Source organism: Aquarana catesbeiana, linkage group LG13 (assembly GCF_042186555.1).
Source record: "Aquarana catesbeiana isolate 2022-GZ linkage group LG13, ASM4218655v1, whole genome shotgun sequence".
Classification (NCBI taxonomy): Eukaryota; Metazoa; Chordata; class Amphibia; order Anura; family Ranidae; genus Aquarana; species Aquarana catesbeiana.
In genome coordinates, this window is record NC_133336.1 from 171702201 (window position 1) to 171719858 (window position 17658).

Genomic DNA, 17658 nt, shown 5'->3' on the forward strand with positions numbered 1-17658 from the left:
GGGCAATTTTTTCACTAGACGCAGCTAAGGCCTTCGACAGTGTCGAGTGGCCTTATCTGTGGAAAACGCTGCAGAACATGGGACTGGGAGACACCTTTATTCGGTGGGTACGGCTTTTGTACGCCGCGCCCACTGCCAGGATACGGATTAATGGGGAACTTTCAGAACCTTTTCCTTTATTTAGAGGCACCAGACAGGGGTGCCCATTGTCGCCCCTACTGTTTGCCTTGGCCCTGGAACCCCTGGGAGCAAAAATTAGAGGTGACGCTAGTATAGCAGGATTCCAAAGAGGTATGAATAAAGACATAGTGTCCATGTACGCAGATGATACCTTGCTCTATTTAGGGGACACAAAAGATACACTACAAACAGTCATGTCTCTCATTAAGGATTTTGGGGAATTATTGGGCTTTTCCATTAACTGGGATAAGTCAGTGTTGATGCCGCTCGACCCCCTGAATACTCCACTACCCCTAGGCGCAGAGATGATACAACAAGTAAGCTCATTCCGCTACCTGGGGATCCAGGTGACCCCTAATCCAGCCACTTATGTTGACCGGAACCTAACACCTTTGTTAACTAAATTCCGTGAAAAGAGCAGGGCCTGGTGTAAACTACCCCTGTCTGTTGTTGGTAGAATTAATCTTATTAAAATGGTCTGGGCACCACAACTGTTATATATTTTTAATAATTCCCCGGTGTGGATACCTAAAAAATGGTTTGACAGAATAGAGACTAGGGATGAGCCGAACACCCCCCGGTTCGGTTCGCACCAGAACCTGCGAACGGACCGAAAGTTCGCACGAACGTTAGAACCCCATTGACGTCTATGGGACTCGAACGTTCGAAATCAAAAGTGCTCATTTTAAAGGCTAATTTGCATGGTATTGTCCTAAAAAGGTTTTGGGGACCCGGGTCCTACCCCAGGGGACATGTATCAATGCAAAAAAAACTTTTAAAAACGGCCGTTTTTTCGGGAGCAGTGATTTTAATGATGCTTAAAGTAAAAAAAAAAAAAGTGAAATATTCCTTTAAATATCGTACCTGGGGTGTGTCTATAGTAGGCCTGTAAAGTGGCTCGTGTTTCCCGTGTTTAGAACAGTCCCTGCACCAAATGTCATTTTTAAAGGAAAAGATCTCATTTAAAACTGCTTGCGGGTTTAATGTCATGTCGGGTCATGGCAATATGGATGAAAATCAGTGAGACAAACGGCATGGGTACCCCCCAGTCCATTACCAGGCCCTTTGGGTCTTGTATGGATATTAAGGGGAACCCCGCACCCAAATTAAAATAAGGAAAGGCCCTATATACTCTGAACAGCAGTATACAGGCGGTGCAAACAAGACAGGGACTGTAGGTTTGTTGTTAAGTAGAATCTCTTTGTAATTTTGAACGGGTAAATTTTTAAAGCGTTTAGCTCCAGCCAAAAAATCTTTTTTAAGCTTTTTGGAAAACATAGGGAAGGGTTATCACCCCTGTGACATTTGTTTTGCTGTCTTTCCTCCTCTTCAGAAGATTTCACCTCACTTTTTGTCCCAATGAAAAATGTTTTTTGAAAATTTGGGTTTTTTGTGGAACAAGGATTGGAAAGCATCAGTGGAAAGGAGAAATTGTTTTCCCATATTAACTCTTACAGGAGAGAATTTCCCTTCCTAGGGGTAGATTTCATATCACTTCCTGTTGTCTCCTTCCGTTTGCAAGTAGGAGTCGTTTGTAAGTTAGATGTTTGAAAGTAGGGTCCTGCCCTATATACTCAGCAGAAATTTGGGCCTTAGGTGTTGCTGTGGCCACAACACTGTAAGCCCTCACAGGGCCCTGCTGTGAAATATTAGATCAAGAATTGTAATTACATGCCCCTGTTGAACAGGAGCTGAAAAATTAGGCCTTAGGCACTGGTGCTGGTGCCACAACACTGCAACCCCTTACAGACACTCTAGTTGGAACGCAGGAACGAGCCCTGCTGCAAAGTATTGCATCAAAAATTGTAATTACACGCCCCTGTTAAACAGGGGCAGAAAAATTGGGCCTTAGGCACTGGTGCTGGTGCCACAACACTGCAACCCCTCACAGACACTCTAGTTGGAACGCAGGAACGAGCCCTGCTGCAAAGTATTGCATCAAAAATTGTAATTACACGCCCCTGTTAGACAGGGGCAGAAAAATTGGGCCTTAGGCACTGGTGCTGGTGCCACAACACTGCAACCCCTCACAGACACTCTAGTTGGAACGCAGGAACGAGCCCTGCTGCAAAGTATTGCATCAAAAATTGTAATTACACGCCCCTGTTAGACAGGGGCAGAAAAATTGGGCCTTAGGCACTGGTGCTGGTGCCACAACACTGCAACCCCTCACAGACACTCTAGTTGGAATGCAGGAACGAGCCCTGCTGCAAAGTATTACATCAAAAATTGTAATTAACACGTCCCTGTTAAACAGGGGCTGAAAAATTGTGCCTTAGGCACTGGTGGTGGCGCCCAGAACCAAAAATGTTCTTACAAGCTATCAGCGTGATGATTGAGGAGGAAGAGGATAATTACTCAGGGATAGTCACTCAGCATCAGCATAGGCAGTCTTTGAAGGGATCTGAGATTTCAAAAAAAATTATTCGGTTACATCAGCATCAGGTGCTTGGTAGCTGGTGGTGATCCAAGACTCATTCATTTTTATGAAGGTCAGCCGATCGACCGAGTCGGTGGACAGACGCACCCTGTGATCGGTTACCACGCCTCCAGCAGCACTGAATGTGCGTTCCAAAAGAACGCTGGATGCAGGACAGGCCAGTAGCTCAATTGCATACTGTGCAAGCTCTGGCCAGTGATCCATCCTCAAGACCCAGTAACCCAGAGGATTTTCGGTGGGAAAGGTGTCCAAGTCTGATCTTGCCCCTAGGTATTCCTGCACCATGTAAAACAGATGCTGGTGATGGTTGCTGGAACCGATCATACCTTGGGGCTGCGGATCAAAAAATTGTCTGAACGCATCGGTCAGACGGCCACCTTCTCCACCGCTCCTTCTTTGACTGACCGAAGCCTCAGCAACACGTTGTCCAGAAACAGGAGTTTGTAACCTCCCAGTCTCTGGGAACGCATTGCACAGACCTTTCTGCAAGGCCTCCCGAAGATGTTTCATCCTCTGCTCCCTCTGCGATGGCAAGATAAGGTCCGCAACCTTACCCTTGTAACGTGGATCAAGGAGGGTTGCCAGCCAGTATTGGTCCTTCTCCTTGATACCACGAATACGAGGATCCTTACGCAGGCTTTGCAGGATCAGGGAGGCCATGCAGCGTAGGTTTGCTGAGGCATTCGGTCCGGAGTCCTCTGGGTCACTAAGGACAACAACGTCCGCAGCCACCTCCTCCCAGCCACGTACAAGTCCATGTGTTTCTTGGGACTGATCCCTTAAAGACTGCTGCTGATGCTGAGTGCCAGGCTCCACCTCCATACTGACACAATCTTCCTCCTCCTCCTCCTCCTCCTCGTCCTCTTCCTGTGTGATCGGCGGGCACGCAGGAACACTGTCTGGATAAAGGGGGCCTTGAGAGCTAAGGAAGTCCTCCTCTTCCTGCCTCTGTTCTGCCTCAAGTGCCCTGTCCATTATTCCACGCAGCGTGTGCTCCAACAGGTGGACAAGGGGGACAGTGTCACTGATGCATGCACTGTCACTGCTCACCATCCTCGTGGCCTCCTCGAATGGTGACAGGACAGTGCATGCATCCCTGATCATGGCCCACTGGCGTGGGGAAAAAAAACCAAGCTCCCCTGACCCTGTCCTGGTGCCATAGTCGCACAGGTACTCATTGATGGCCCTCTGCTGCGTGTGCAGCCGCTGCAGCATGGCCAACGTTGAGTTCCACCTGGTGGGCATGTCACAGATTAGGCGGTTCTTGGGCAGGTTAAACTCCTTTTGGAGGTCCGTCAGCCGAGCACTGGCATTATATGACCGGCGGAAATGCACACAGACTTTCCTGGCCTGCCTCAGGACATCCTGTAAGCCCGGGTACCTGCCCAAGAACCGCTGCACCACCAAGTTAAGGACGTGAGCCAAACAGGGCACATGGGTCATTTGTCCCTGTCGGAGGGCAGAGAGGAGGTTGGTGCCATTGTCGCAAACCACCATTCCTGCCTTAAGTTGGCGTGGCGTCAACCACCTCTGAACCTACCCCTGCAGAGCTGACAGAACCTCTGCCCCAGTGTGGCTCCTGTCCCCCAAGCACACCAGCTCAAGCACCGCATGGCATCTTTTGGCCTGCGTACTTGCGTAGCCCCTTGAACGACTACGGAGCACCGGAGTTCCGAGGCAGAGGCCATGGAGGAAGAAGAAGAGGAGGGGGTGGAGGAGAGAGGTGTGTCACAATCAGCATTTTGGAGGCGTGGTGGCGGAACAACCTCCAACACTACTGCACCTTGTCCTGCATCCTTCCCAGCTGCCAGCAGAGTCACCCAATGTGCCGTGAAACTTAGGTAACGTCCCTGTCCATGCCTGCTGGACCATGAGTCAGCGGTAATATGCACCTTACCGCTGACCGCCCTGTCCAGCGAGGCATGGACATTGCCTTCCACATGCCGGTAGAGAGCCGGAATCGCCTTCCGTGAGAAAAAGTGGCGTTTGGGTACCTGCCACTGAGGAACCGCACATTCCACAAACTCACGGAAGGGGGCAGAGTCTACCAACTGAAAAGGCAGCAGTTGAAGTGCTAGCAATTTTGCCAAGCTAGCATTCAACCGCTGGGCATGTGGATGGCTGGGAGCAAACTTCTTTCGGCGGTGCAGCAGCTGGGGCAGGGAAATTTGCCTGGTACAATCTGACGTCGGTGTACCAAAAGCAGATTGCCCACAAGTACTTGGCTGTGACACACCTAATTCTACACCTTCATTCCTCTCACTGCAGGTCTCAGAGAGGACTGGAGGTCTAGTGGGGTTGGAAATCTCAGCTGATGAGGAGCAAGGAGAGATCCTCTTTGTTCTTTGGTGTGGGTCTTTTAGATACGCTTGCCAACGAACTGCATGGCAGGTCAACATATGTCTGGTCAAGCATGTGGTACCCAAGCGGGAGATGTTTTGGCCACGTGAGATACGCTTGAGACATATGTTGCAAATAGCAGCGGTGCGATCTGATGCACTCGTCTCAAAAAAGGCCCACACCAAAGAACTTTTTGAATAACGCGCAGAGACTGCAGCGCCCTGCACATGTGGAGCTTTGGGGTGTGATGCAGTCAATGTGCTGCCCTTAGGCTGGCCCCTGGAGGGCATCCTGCCTCGTTGGTGATGTGCCGCCTCCTCCTCCTCCTCCTCCTCCTCTCTCCTATCAGGCACCCACGTTGAGTCAGTGACCTCATCATCCCCTCCCTCCTCATCACTGGAGCAAACCTGGCAGTATGCTGCAGCAGGGGGAGCATGACTGCCAGATTGCTGTCCTTCTTGGGCACCCCCTCTGTCCGTGCTCATGTTACTGCCTTCATCGAGCTCAGTATCATCATCAGAGCCTTCCAAACGCTGGGCATCCTCCTGGAGCATGTACCCAACACTGTGGTCAAACAGTTCGAGGGAATCCTCATGAGGACATGGTGGAGCTAGGGAAGGAGTCACTGATGACATTGAGCTGAGGGAAGAGGCCGCTGCTTTGCCAGACAAAGCACCCTGGGCATGGGTGAGAGAGGATGAGGAGGATGAGGACGGCTTGGTCATCCACTCGACCAAGTCTTCCGCATGTTGCGGCTCAACACGGCCAGCTGCCGAAAAAAAGGCCCAGCGTGTCCCATGGCCACGTGCTGATGAGGATGCACCGTCTCCACGACCAGCACTAGACACAGAGCCTGCTTGCCCTCTCTTATTGGCTTGTGACTGTCTGCCTCTCCTTCTTGGCCTTCCAGACATACTAATGGCCTGTAGCTGCACTAAGCTGGGATAGAACACCAGTAATTTTCTTCAGGTAGCTTTATATACTGTAACCAGACAAGCCTGCCTGTCAGTAGGAAGATAACAGGAACGGATCTAGCTGAACACTGTGAGCAGGACGCACTGTACTAAATGTAAATAGTCTAGCTGCCTGACCGTGGTACTAATAGGATCAAATAGAACACCAGTAATTTTCTTCAGGTAGCTTTATATACTGTAACCAGACAAGCCTGCCTGTCAGTAGGAAGATAACAGGAACGGATCTAGCTGAACACTGTGAGCAGGACGCACTGTACTAAATGTAAATAGTCTAGCTGCCTGACCGTGGTACTAATAGGATCAAATAGAACACCAGTAATTTTCTTCAGGTAGCTTTATATACTGTAACCAGACAAGCCTGCCTGTCAGTAGGAAGATAACAGGAACGGATCTAGCTGAACACTGTGAGCAGGACGCACTGTACTAAATGTAAATAGTCTAGCTGCCTGACCGTGGTACTAATAGGATCAAATAGAACACCAGTAATTTTCTTCAGGTAGCTTTATATACTGTAACCAGACAAGCCTGCCTGTCAGTAGGAAGATAACAGGAACGGATCTAGCTGAACACTGTGAGCAGGACGCACTGTACTAAATGTAAATAGTCTAGCTGCCTGACCGTGGTACTAATAGGATCAAATAGAACACCAGTAATTTTCTTCAGGTAGCTTTATATACTGTAACCAGACAAGCCTGCCTGTCAGTAGGAAGATAACAGGAACGGATCTAGCTGAACACTGTGAGCAGGACGCACTGTACTAAATGTAAATAGTCTAGCTGCCTGACCGTGGTACTAATAGGATCAAATAGAACACCAGTAATTTTCTTCAGGTAGCTTTATATACTGTAACCAGACAAGCCTGCCTGTCAGTAGGAAGATAACAGGAACGGATCTAGCTGAACACTGTGAGCAGGACGCACTGTACTAAATGTAAATAGTCTAGCTGCCTGACCGTGGTACTAATAGGATCAAATAGAACACCAGTAATTTTCTTCAGGTAGCTTTATATACTGTAACCAGACAAGCCTGCCTGTCAGTAGGAAGATAACAGGAACGGATCTAGCTGAACACTGTGAGCAGGACGCACTCTACTAAATGTAAATAGTCTAGCTGCCTGACCGTGGTACTAATAGGATCAAATAGAACACCAGTAATTTTCTTCAGGTAGCTTTATATACTGTAACCAGACAAGCCTGCCTGTCAGTAGGAAGATAACAGGAACGGATCTAGCTGAACACTGTGAGCAGGACGCACTGTACTAAATGTAAATAGTCTAGCTGCCTGACCGTGGTACTAATAGGATCAAATAGAACACCAGTAATTTTCTTCAGGTAGCTTTATATACTGTAACCAGACAAGCCTGCCTGTCAGTAGGAAGATAACAGGAACGGATCTAGCTGAACACTGTGAGCAGGACGCACTCTACTAAATGTAAATAGTCTAGCTGCCTGACCGTGGTACTAATAGGATCAAATAGAACACCAGTAATTTTCTTCAGGTAGCTTTATATACTGTAACCAGACAAGCCTGCCTGTCAGTAGGAAGATAACAGGAACGGATCTAGCTGAACACTGTGAGCAGGACGCACTGTACTAAATGTAAATAGTCTAGCTGCCTGACCGTGGTACTAATAGGATCAAATAGAACACCAGTAATTTTCTTCAGGTAGCTTTATATACTGTAACCAGACAAGCCTGCCTGTCAGTAGGAAGATAACAGGAACGGATCTAGCTGAACACTGTGAGCAGGACGCACTGTACTAAATGTAAATAGTCTAGCTGCCTGACCGTGGTACTAATAGGATCAAATAGAACACCAGTAATTTTCTTCAGGTAGCTTTATATACTGTAACCAGACAAGCCTGCCTGTCAGTAGGAAGATAACAGGAACGGATCTAGCTGAACACTGTGAGCAGGACGCACTGTACTAAATGTAAATAGTTTAGCTGCCTGACCGTGGTACTAATAGGATCAAATAGAACACCAGTAATTTTCTTCAGGTAGCTTTATATACTGTAACCAGACAAGCCTGCCTGTCAGTAGGAAGATAACAGGAACGGATCTAGCTGAACACTGTGAGCAGGACGCACTGCACTAAATGTAAATAGTCTAGAAGATAACAGGAACGGATCTAGCTAAACTGAATACAGTGTATATATATATATATGCAACACCTGGGATGCATATATATACACAATACACTGTAAGTGCAGCTAACTGACTGACTGTTCTGCCTAATCTATCTAACTCAAATCAAATGACACTGTCTGTCTCTCTCTCTCTCTCTCAATGAACGCCGGAACACACACTACACAGGGCCGCCGTGCAGGCGGCCTTATATAGTGTGGGGCGTGTACTAAATCCCCTGAGCCATAATTGGCCAAAGCCTCCTTGGCTTTGGCCAATTATGGCTCTCTGTTCAGGCGGCGCTGTGATTGGCCAAGCATGCGGGTCATAGTGCATGCTTGGCCAATCATCAGCAAGCAATGCACTGCCATGCCGCAGTGAATTATGGGCCGTGACGCGCCACACGAATTTGGCGCGAACGGCCCATATCATTCGCAATTCGGCGAACGGGCGAACAGCCGATGTTCGAGTCGAACATGGGTTCGACTCGAACACGAAGCTCATCCCTAATAGAGACCCAATTCAGAGAACTCATATGGAGGAAAAAAATAGCGAGGATAAAACTATCAACACTACAGCATGGCAAAGAGGAGGGGGGACTTGCAGTCCCTCATCCCAGAATGTATTATTTAGCTTCCCAATTACAACAACTAGGAGGATGGGGCTTGCTGGATCCGAAAGACCCGATTCGTAGACTTATAACACTAGCAGACAACAATTATTCAGCCCTGGCAAATTTGGAGGCGGGATTCTTGCATTTAGACCCGGAAGCTCCTACGATTAAATTGTTGATTTTATTTTGGTCCTATGTCAAGAAACTAATAGGCATCACGGGCTTTCTATCCAGCCCGCCTCTCTGGCGAAATAGACAACTGAAAGAAATACAAAAACTAAAAGGCTTCAAGAGTTGGGAGGACGCAGGCATCAAATATATCTCACAATTATACCAAGATAACACTCTTAAATCATTTCAGCAGATTCAAATAGAGTTTGGGATCCCACATAATAATTTTTATAAATATCTCCAACTGCATCATGCCTTACAAACCCAGAATAGAACTGTCCGGACCCAACAAACAGAACATCCGATTATACAGGATGTTTTTATAGATGAAGTTAAAAAAGGCATGATATCTAGATGCTATAATACTCTTATAGCACGAATACAAGATCCCTCTAGAATACCATGCAGACAGCGGTGGGAGGAAGATATAGGAGAATTGGACGGAGACAGTTGGAATATATGCCTTATGAATGCCCCCCTGGTATCAATATCTGCGTCCCAGAAACTCTCACACCTCTACTTACTGCATAGGGCGTACAGAACCCCCCTCCAACTTTATAAATGGGGAATTAGAGATTCATCCCTGTGCCCAAAATGTGAACGCGATCATGGAGACTTGCTCCACATGACATGGAAATGCCCCAAGTTATTCAGATATTGGAAGGAAGTACTGGACACGATTTCGGAAGTATATATGATACCTCTTGAGAGAACTCCAATGGTCTGTTTACTGGGGGGAATAGACGAAGAGTTAGCACCCCCACCTACACGTATGGCGCTTATCCGTTTATTATACACAGCGAGGAGACTAATTGCCCAGTGGTGGATCACCCCGCGAGTTCCCACCAGGAGGCAATGGATAGACAGCGTGAACAGGCTCCTAATAAGAGAAAAAGTTACTTACCAACATAGGAAGGCCCACAAAAGTTCCTTTCAATATGGCAGGCATGGATAGACGTTCCTGGTTTGGCCCCACAACAACTAATTAAAGATAGGCTACTCTTGGGTTGATGTAGACTCGATTACTGTATGGCAACTGTACACATGCAAAGAAGCGGGAGGTATAAGAAGGGACATTCCCTGTGGGATATATGGCAGTATATGTGATATGGTACTGTATGGCAAAGTTTTGCTCTGTTCTGCTCCTATATCTCCTTTTCTTTCTCTCCTTTCTTCTCTTTCTTCTCTTCTTTCTCTTCTATTTTACTTTCTCTTCCACCGATGAATATTATATTGACTCAAACATAACGAATTTAAACAAGGTTGACGGAATTATAATGTAGAAGAGTTGATTTCAATGCTGCTGTTAAATGAATGATGTGTTTTCTATTTTTATACTCTAAGGTTATCAGAGATCACTAGTGCTTTCAGCATATAAGGGTAACATTATTATAGCTGGCACTTGCTTAAATTGTATTTTATTTGGATATATACTCCTTGCGAACTACATTACATGTTAGATCTATTATTATTAAAAGATAATGGTATGATAGGTTATATTCCTGATAGAATGTAATCAGAACCGTCTTATAATAACCTGAGGTAGCTGATAAATGTTTCCATAAAATGCTATGAGAGAACTCCGAGATATGTATACGTTATGTACTTTTACCTGTATGCTATATGTATGTGTTTCTTATGCAAAATAAAAACCTTTTTGATTTAAAAAAAATGGTGGGTGTTTCATTTTTTTTTTTCATACAGTATTTGCGCAGCGATTTTTCAAATGCATTTTTTTGGGAAAAAACACACTTTTTAAAATTTCAATGCACTAAAACACACTATATTGCCCAAATGTTTGATGAAATAAAAAAGATGATCTTAGGCCGAGTACATGGATACCAAACATGACATGCTTTAAAATTGCGCACAAACGTGCAGTGGTGACAAACTAAATACATTTTTAAAAGCCTTTAAAAGCCTTTACAGGTTACCACTTTAGATTTACAGAGGAGGTTTACTACTGAAATTACTGCCCTCGATCTGACCTTCGCGGTGATACCTCACATGCATGGTGCAATTGCTGTTTACATTTGACGCCAGACTGACGCTTGCGTTCGCCTTAGCGCGAGAGCAGGGGGGACAGGGGTGCTTTTTTTTTTTCTTTATTATTTTTTTGCTTTATTATCTTATTTTTAAACTGTTCCTTTCATATTTTTTTTTAATCATTTTTATTGTTATCTCAGGGACTGTAAATATCCCCTATGATAGCAATAGGTAGTGACAGGTACTCTTTTTTGAAAAAATTGGGGTCTATTAGACTCTAGATCTCTCCTCTGCCCTCAAAGCATCTGACCACACCAAGATCGGTGTGATAAAATGCTTTCCCAATTTCCCAATGGCGCTGTTTACATCCGGCGAAATCTAAGTCATGAAATGCTCGTAGCTTCCGGTTTCTTAGGCCATAGAGATGTTTGGATCCACTCTGGTCTCTGATTAGCTCTATGGTCAGCTGGCTGAATCACCGGCTGCATTCTCAGGTTCCCTTTTGAGACAGGAGAGCCAGAGAAAAACACGGAAGACGGTGGGGGGGGGCATTCCCTCCCACTGCTTGTAAAAGCAGTCTAGAGGCTAATTAGCAGCTGGGATTGCTTTTACATGAAAGCCGACCGCTGGCAGCGGGACACTACTTGTGCTTGCCACCTCACCAGCTCAAACTGCACTTATGGGACTCGCATAGTTGCAAAAAAAAAAAATTCGGGACACTTTTTTGCATGTAGGCGGAGCCTGCTATAATTAGAGGGCGTGGCATTCATTTGTAGGCAGGGCATACTGTAATAGAAAACTGTGGCGTGGCTTGAGCGGAATAGTGGGTGTGTCTTAAATGGGCGTGGCTCGGAAGGGGTGTGGTATGAGATGAATGAGGGATGGAGGGAGAAAGAAAGAAAGAGGGAGAGAAAGAAAAAGAAAGAGAGAAAGAAAAAGAGAAAGAAAGAGGGATGGAGTGACAGCAGGCCCAGATCCTACACAACAGTAGAAATTTGTGTATTCCAGAAAGTTTAACAAATCAGCAGATAAAGATACTCCAAACACCTGGCGTTGGCGCTTCAATCATCCCGGCACCATGGTTGTTATGGTGTCAGGATGATTGAAGTGCATTATTTCTATTATTACATTGTAATATAAAATGAAATTATTTAACTCACCATAATGCAGAATCAGTGGAAGCCCTGAGCGTGTCACTAGCCACGTCGCCTGCCACCAGGTGTCCCCAGCGGAGTCCTCCCTTACATCAGGCATTGCCAGCAGAGTCCCCCTTACATCAGACATTGCAGCGGAGTCCCCCCTTACATCAGACATTGCAGCGGAGTCCCTCTTACAGCAGACATTGCAGCGGAGTCCCCCCTTACATCAGACATTGCCAGCAGAGTCCCTCTTACAGCAGACATTGCAGCGGAGTCCCCCCTTACATCAGACATTGCAGCGGAGTCCCCCCTTACATCAGACATTGCAGCGGAGTCCCCCCTTACATCAGACATTGCAGCGGAGTCCCCCTTACAGACATTGCAGCGGATTCCCCCCTTACATCAGACATTGCAGCGGAGTCCCCCCTTACATCAGACATTGCAGCGGAGTCCCCCCTTACATCAGACATTGCAGCGGAGGGGAGGGAGAAATTTTTTTTCCCCCTCAAACAGAAGCTAGGAGCACTTTGACTTACCGAGTGACACACTAGCTCCCCCCACGTGGCGCCGACTGTTCCCTGGTGGTCCCGGCCTCGGGCTCCCCCGGACCTTTCACGTTCTCCTCCTCGGGGTCCCTCCCAGGCTGAGCCTGAGGTGCTGTGTAAACAGGAGGAGGCGAACCTCCTCCGAGTGAGAGTCCTGGTTAACACTTTATTGCCCAATTTTTTTTTCCGATGCTCAGTACAAGCGGCAAAATTCAGGACAAATAGCGGGAAACAATAAAATCGTCACGAGGCTCCAAAATTCGTGAATGTCCCGGGAAATTCGGGACTATTGGCAACTATGGACTTGCCACGTCACCAAGTGTTACTGCAGTGCTGGCTTGACTATGACCGGGTTGTACTAGGCTGCTGGTGCTTGCCAGCTCCCCAAAACGCTACCAAAAAAAACTGTTAGCGATCGCAGGGATCAGGCCTGACTGTGCAAACGCTGCAGTTATGTGTTTAGTGTTTTGTAAGTGATTGTGATCGATCGATACTGCACTTGGGTGGGCTGGGCGGAGGGGCAAAACGCAGGTGCTAGCAGGTATCTGGGCTGATCCCGCTAACACTGCGTTTTTGGGAACCCTAAACTGCTGGGGACGCTAGTATAGATCTGATATTGATCTGTTCAGATACTATACCACTAAGGGAGGTGTATGCTGCGTGCGTGGGTGTTAGCAGTACTGGCGCTAACCTGACGCTGCCTGGGGCGACGCATATCACCGCCGGGCGATCAGGGGGCTAAACCTTTATTAGGTAATAAACGGCGGGTGCCCTGACACTATAAAAAATAAACCAACTAACCAGCGTCACCCGTAACAGTTATACGGTGATCACTGGTGAAAGGGTTAACTAGGGGGCAATCAAGGGGTTAAAACCTTTATTAGGTAGTATATGGGGGTCCCTGACGCTATAAAACGCTGATGGCGAACCTAAATATTTACCTCCCTAACTAGCGTCACCAGTGACACTAATACAGCGATCAGAAAAATGATCGCTTAGTGACACTGGAGACGGTGGGTGATCAAGGGGTTAAAACTTTATTAGGGGGGGTTAGGGGGGTACCCTAGACCTAAAGGGGGCTAATACTAACTGCCCTACCACACTAACTGTCACAAACTGACACCAATGCAGTAATCAGAAAAAAAAAAAAAAAACTGCTTGGTGTCAGTGTGACAGGGGGAGGGGTGATCGGGGGTGTAATGTCTGCCTGGCGTGTTCTACTGTGTGTGTGTTGTGCACTCACTCAGATGTGTTCTCTCCTCGGCGCTGGAACGGAAAATACCGAGCCGAGGAGAGATGACATCATTTCCTCTGCTGCTGTTTACTATACAGCAGCAGAGGAATGATTTCATTGACCGGGAGCGATCGCGAGGGGGTGGCCACGAATGGATGGCCTCCCCCTCACCTCCGATCGCCGGGGGAGAAATGCCGACCGCCTCGGGCATCGGGGGGGCGGTCCGATCGGACCCTCCGTCCGCGGGAGGCAGGTGACGTACAGGTACGTGATTCTGCCTGCCCGTGCCATTCTGCCGACGTATATCGTCGTGTGGCGGTCGGCAAGTGGATAAACATAATACGTACTCAAATAGATATACATCAATGCTATTTGTGGTGGAAAACTAACACTGCACATCACCCTGAACACACCATCCCCACTGTGAAACATGGTGGTGGCAGAATCATGTTGTGGGGATGCTTTTCTTTACCAGGGACAGGGAAGCTGGTCAGAGTTGATGGGAAGATGGATGGAGCCAAATACAGGGCAATCTTAGAAGAAAACCTGTTAGAGTCTGCAAAAGACTTGAGACTGGGGCAGAGGTTCACCTTCCAGCAGGACAACAACCCTAAACATACAGCCAGAGCTACAATGGAATGGTTTAGATCAAAGCATATTCATGTGTTAGAATGGCCCAATCACAGTCCAGACCTAAATCCAATTGAGAATCTGTGGCAAGACTTGAAAATTGCTGTTCACAGATGCTCTCCATCCAATCTGACAGAACTTGAGCTATTTTGCAAAGAAGAATGGGCAAAAATGTCACTCTCTAGATGTGCAAAGCTGGTAGAGACATCCCCAAAAAGACTTGAAGCTGTAATTGGAGTGAAAGGTGGTTCTACAAAGTATCGACTCAGGGGGGCTGAATCCAAATGCATGCCACACTTTTCACATTTTTTTTTTTTTTAATTGAAAACCATTTATCATTTTCCTTCCCCTTCACAATTATGTGCCACTTTGTGTTGGTCTATCACATAAAATCCCAATAAAATACATTTACGTTTTTGGTTGTAACATGACAAAATGTGGGAAATTTCAAGGGGTATGGATACTTTTTCAAGGCACTGTACATGTCTCATTAAAGAGAACCTGTCACCTAAAAATCTTCACATAGGGGACTTTTAAAAAAAAAAAAAAAAACTTTTTTAAGCAAAAAAAAAAAAATTAACACCCAAGCACATAAAATCCCTATCATAAAATTTTGAGGCCTCCCACCCCCACATATACACACGCAGGAACGTAAAAGCACACGTCGGGGGTGCCTACATGCGAAAACTTTGTTTGCGATACACGTTACATATCGCCACACACGCCGGAGTGAGAGCAATAATTCTATAACCAGATCTCCTCTGTAACACCAAACTGATGACCTATAGGCTTTGGAAGCTTTTCCTATAGAAAATATAGGGTAATAAAGTTTGTCGCCATTTCACAGGCGCACAAAAATGTAAGGTTTGACATGTTTGTAATGCTCTAGGGTGTCTGCTTTCAGAAAATATATAATGTTTGGGGGTTTTTTTTATAATCTTCAGGTCTAATTTTTTAAACATGTGTGCAAAATATGCAAAAACGGCTCTGACAGTGAAAAGGTTGATAAAAGTAATAATAATAATTATAATGATAACAATGTATTGTTATTGTTAACTATTATACAGGATTTATATAGCGCCAACAGTTTGTGCAGCGCTTTGCAAAATAAAGGAAGACAGTACAGTTACAATACAAGTAAAGAGAATTAAGAGGAGCCTGCTCATGAGACCTTTCAATCTAAAAGGGAAGGGCAAGTGATACAAAAAGTATTAAATGTAGGGGTAAGTTAAAGTATAAGTAAGGCTGCTTTCACACTTGGGCGGCGGGTTCGTTAGCAGTAAAGCTAGTTAAGTTAGCTAGTTTGAGCGGCACTTTAGCGCTGTTTACGCGGTGCTTTTCGGTCGCTAGCAGGGTGCTTTTAACCCCTGCTAGCGGCCGAAGAAGGGGTTAAAAACACCCGTGTTGCTGCATTTCCAAAGCGCATTTCAGGCGCTTCGGAAATGCTGCCCATTCTTTCCAATACGCAGGGGCGGTGTAGAAGCGGTGAATACAGCACTCCCAAACCGCCCCAAAGATGCTGTTGGTAGGACTTTTTTTCCTGTACCACAAGCGCACCACCCCAGTGTGAAAACACTCGGGCTTTCAAACTGGGGAGGCATGAGAGGTCATTTTGAGGCTCTTTACAGGTGCTATTTTTAGTGCTAAAACACCTGAAAACTGCCTCAGTGTGAAAGTAGCCTAAAGATAGGATATAGTGGAGGGGGACCAGAACCCCTATCAGGTTTTTTATCTCTGTCTGTGCTCCCTGTTTACCATTATCATTGAAAGTGAAAGTAAAAGTGAGAGAAAAACACAAATTTTGGGTTGTCACCAGAACAGTAACAGAGGGGAAATCTTTCAATGGGGGCACTGGTTTTGGTGACAAACAGGGGTTCCCTCACTTTTCCTCTCAATTTCTGTTTTGGCTATGAGACAGGAAATGATGGGAAATCTCTCCAATGGGACATGGATGACATGGTTATAACCCTTCCTTTTTAGGTGGAGTTGGAATAGGCTTCCCTGAAGAGAAGAGTTTTTGGGGATCACCTATGAAAAACAGTGTTTCAGAAGTATCTTAAGTTAGTACATACCTACAGCCTTCTTTCACCACTTTCAGTGCTACATTCATTCTCAGCTGCCGGCTCCGTCCTCTATAGACATTCCCAAATCCTCCATTTCCCACCAGCATTAGCCTCTCCAGATCTCCGGATGGGAGATGCTGCATGTTGGAGCTCGGCAGACAACAAAATTACTGAGCTGTTACAGGTGTGGAAGGCTTTATGATTGCTTGAGGGGTGGAGATCAGAGCCCATAGAGGATGTCACACTGTGTGCATAGGATTACAATGTAGACAAGGAGTTTCTGCTCTTGTTTCACTTATGGTAATTGAATTTTTCAAAGTCTTTTATCACTTTCCTAAGGGCAGATATGCAATGACTGTGCTTCGTTGTTATTTGTGTGCGTGTAAGATGGCAGTACAAGATATTAATAACCAGAGGAATAGCTCATGGGGCAGGTGTTACTTTCCTCCATGTTTTCCCAATTAACTCTTGGGTGCCAAGCAATGGGGAAACTAGGAACAATATATAGGGGGGTCACATAAGATACCACAGTCAAAACTGAGGGGGGGGGGGGGGGCGCACTAATAATTTTGACCACTTAATCATTCCACTGAAAAAAATGAATACCTCTGCTCGGGTCCTTCTTCTGTGCTCCTGGCCCCTCCCTCCTGTTGGGTGCCCCCACAGCAAGCAGCTTATTATGGGGCACCAGAGCCAAGCCGCTGCTCTGTGTGTCCACTTCGGTTCAGCTCTGCCCCCTCTGTCTCCTGACTGGCTCTCGATGCTGCCAATAGTCAATCAGGAGTGTGAGTCCCTGGAGAGGCAAGGCTCTCGTGGACATCACTGCATCGAGAGTGGGCTTGGGTAAGTATTAGGGGGGCTGGGGGGTTGCTGCATACAGAAGTTTTTTTACCTTCATGCATAGTAAAAAAACTTTGTGCCTTTACAACCACTTTAAAGAAATTTAAATAAACACCAGGGCTGTGTAAGTAATCCCCTATGTTAAATATGTCACTAATGAAGACCAGTCCAGACAGCAGTGACATACAGTGCCTTGCAAAAGTGTTCACCCCCCTTGGCTTTTTACCTATTTTGTTACATTACAGTCTTTAGTTCAATGTTTTTTAAATCTGAATTATGTGTGATGGATCAGAACACAATGGTCTAAGTTGGTGAAGTAAAATTAGAAAAATATATACATAAAACTATTTTTCAGAAATAAAAAAATGATAATTGGC

General features: G+C 46.2%; 1 protein-coding gene across 1 annotated transcript in view; it reads right to left on the reverse strand.

Moving 5' to 3' along the window:
- The window catches only part of LOC141117132 (receptor-interacting serine/threonine-protein kinase 3-like), a 193792-nt gene extending 177194 nt beyond the window's left edge, over positions 1-16598 (reverse strand). Inside the window, exon 1 of the mRNA XM_073609770.1 lies at positions 16451-16598. Within this exon, the coding sequence (XP_073465871.1) occupies positions 16451-16584 (134 nt within the window). The 5' untranslated portion in view covers positions 16585-16598. The remainder of the gene's footprint in view (positions 1-16450) is intronic.
- Between the last annotated feature and the right edge of the window lie 1060 nt (positions 16599-17658).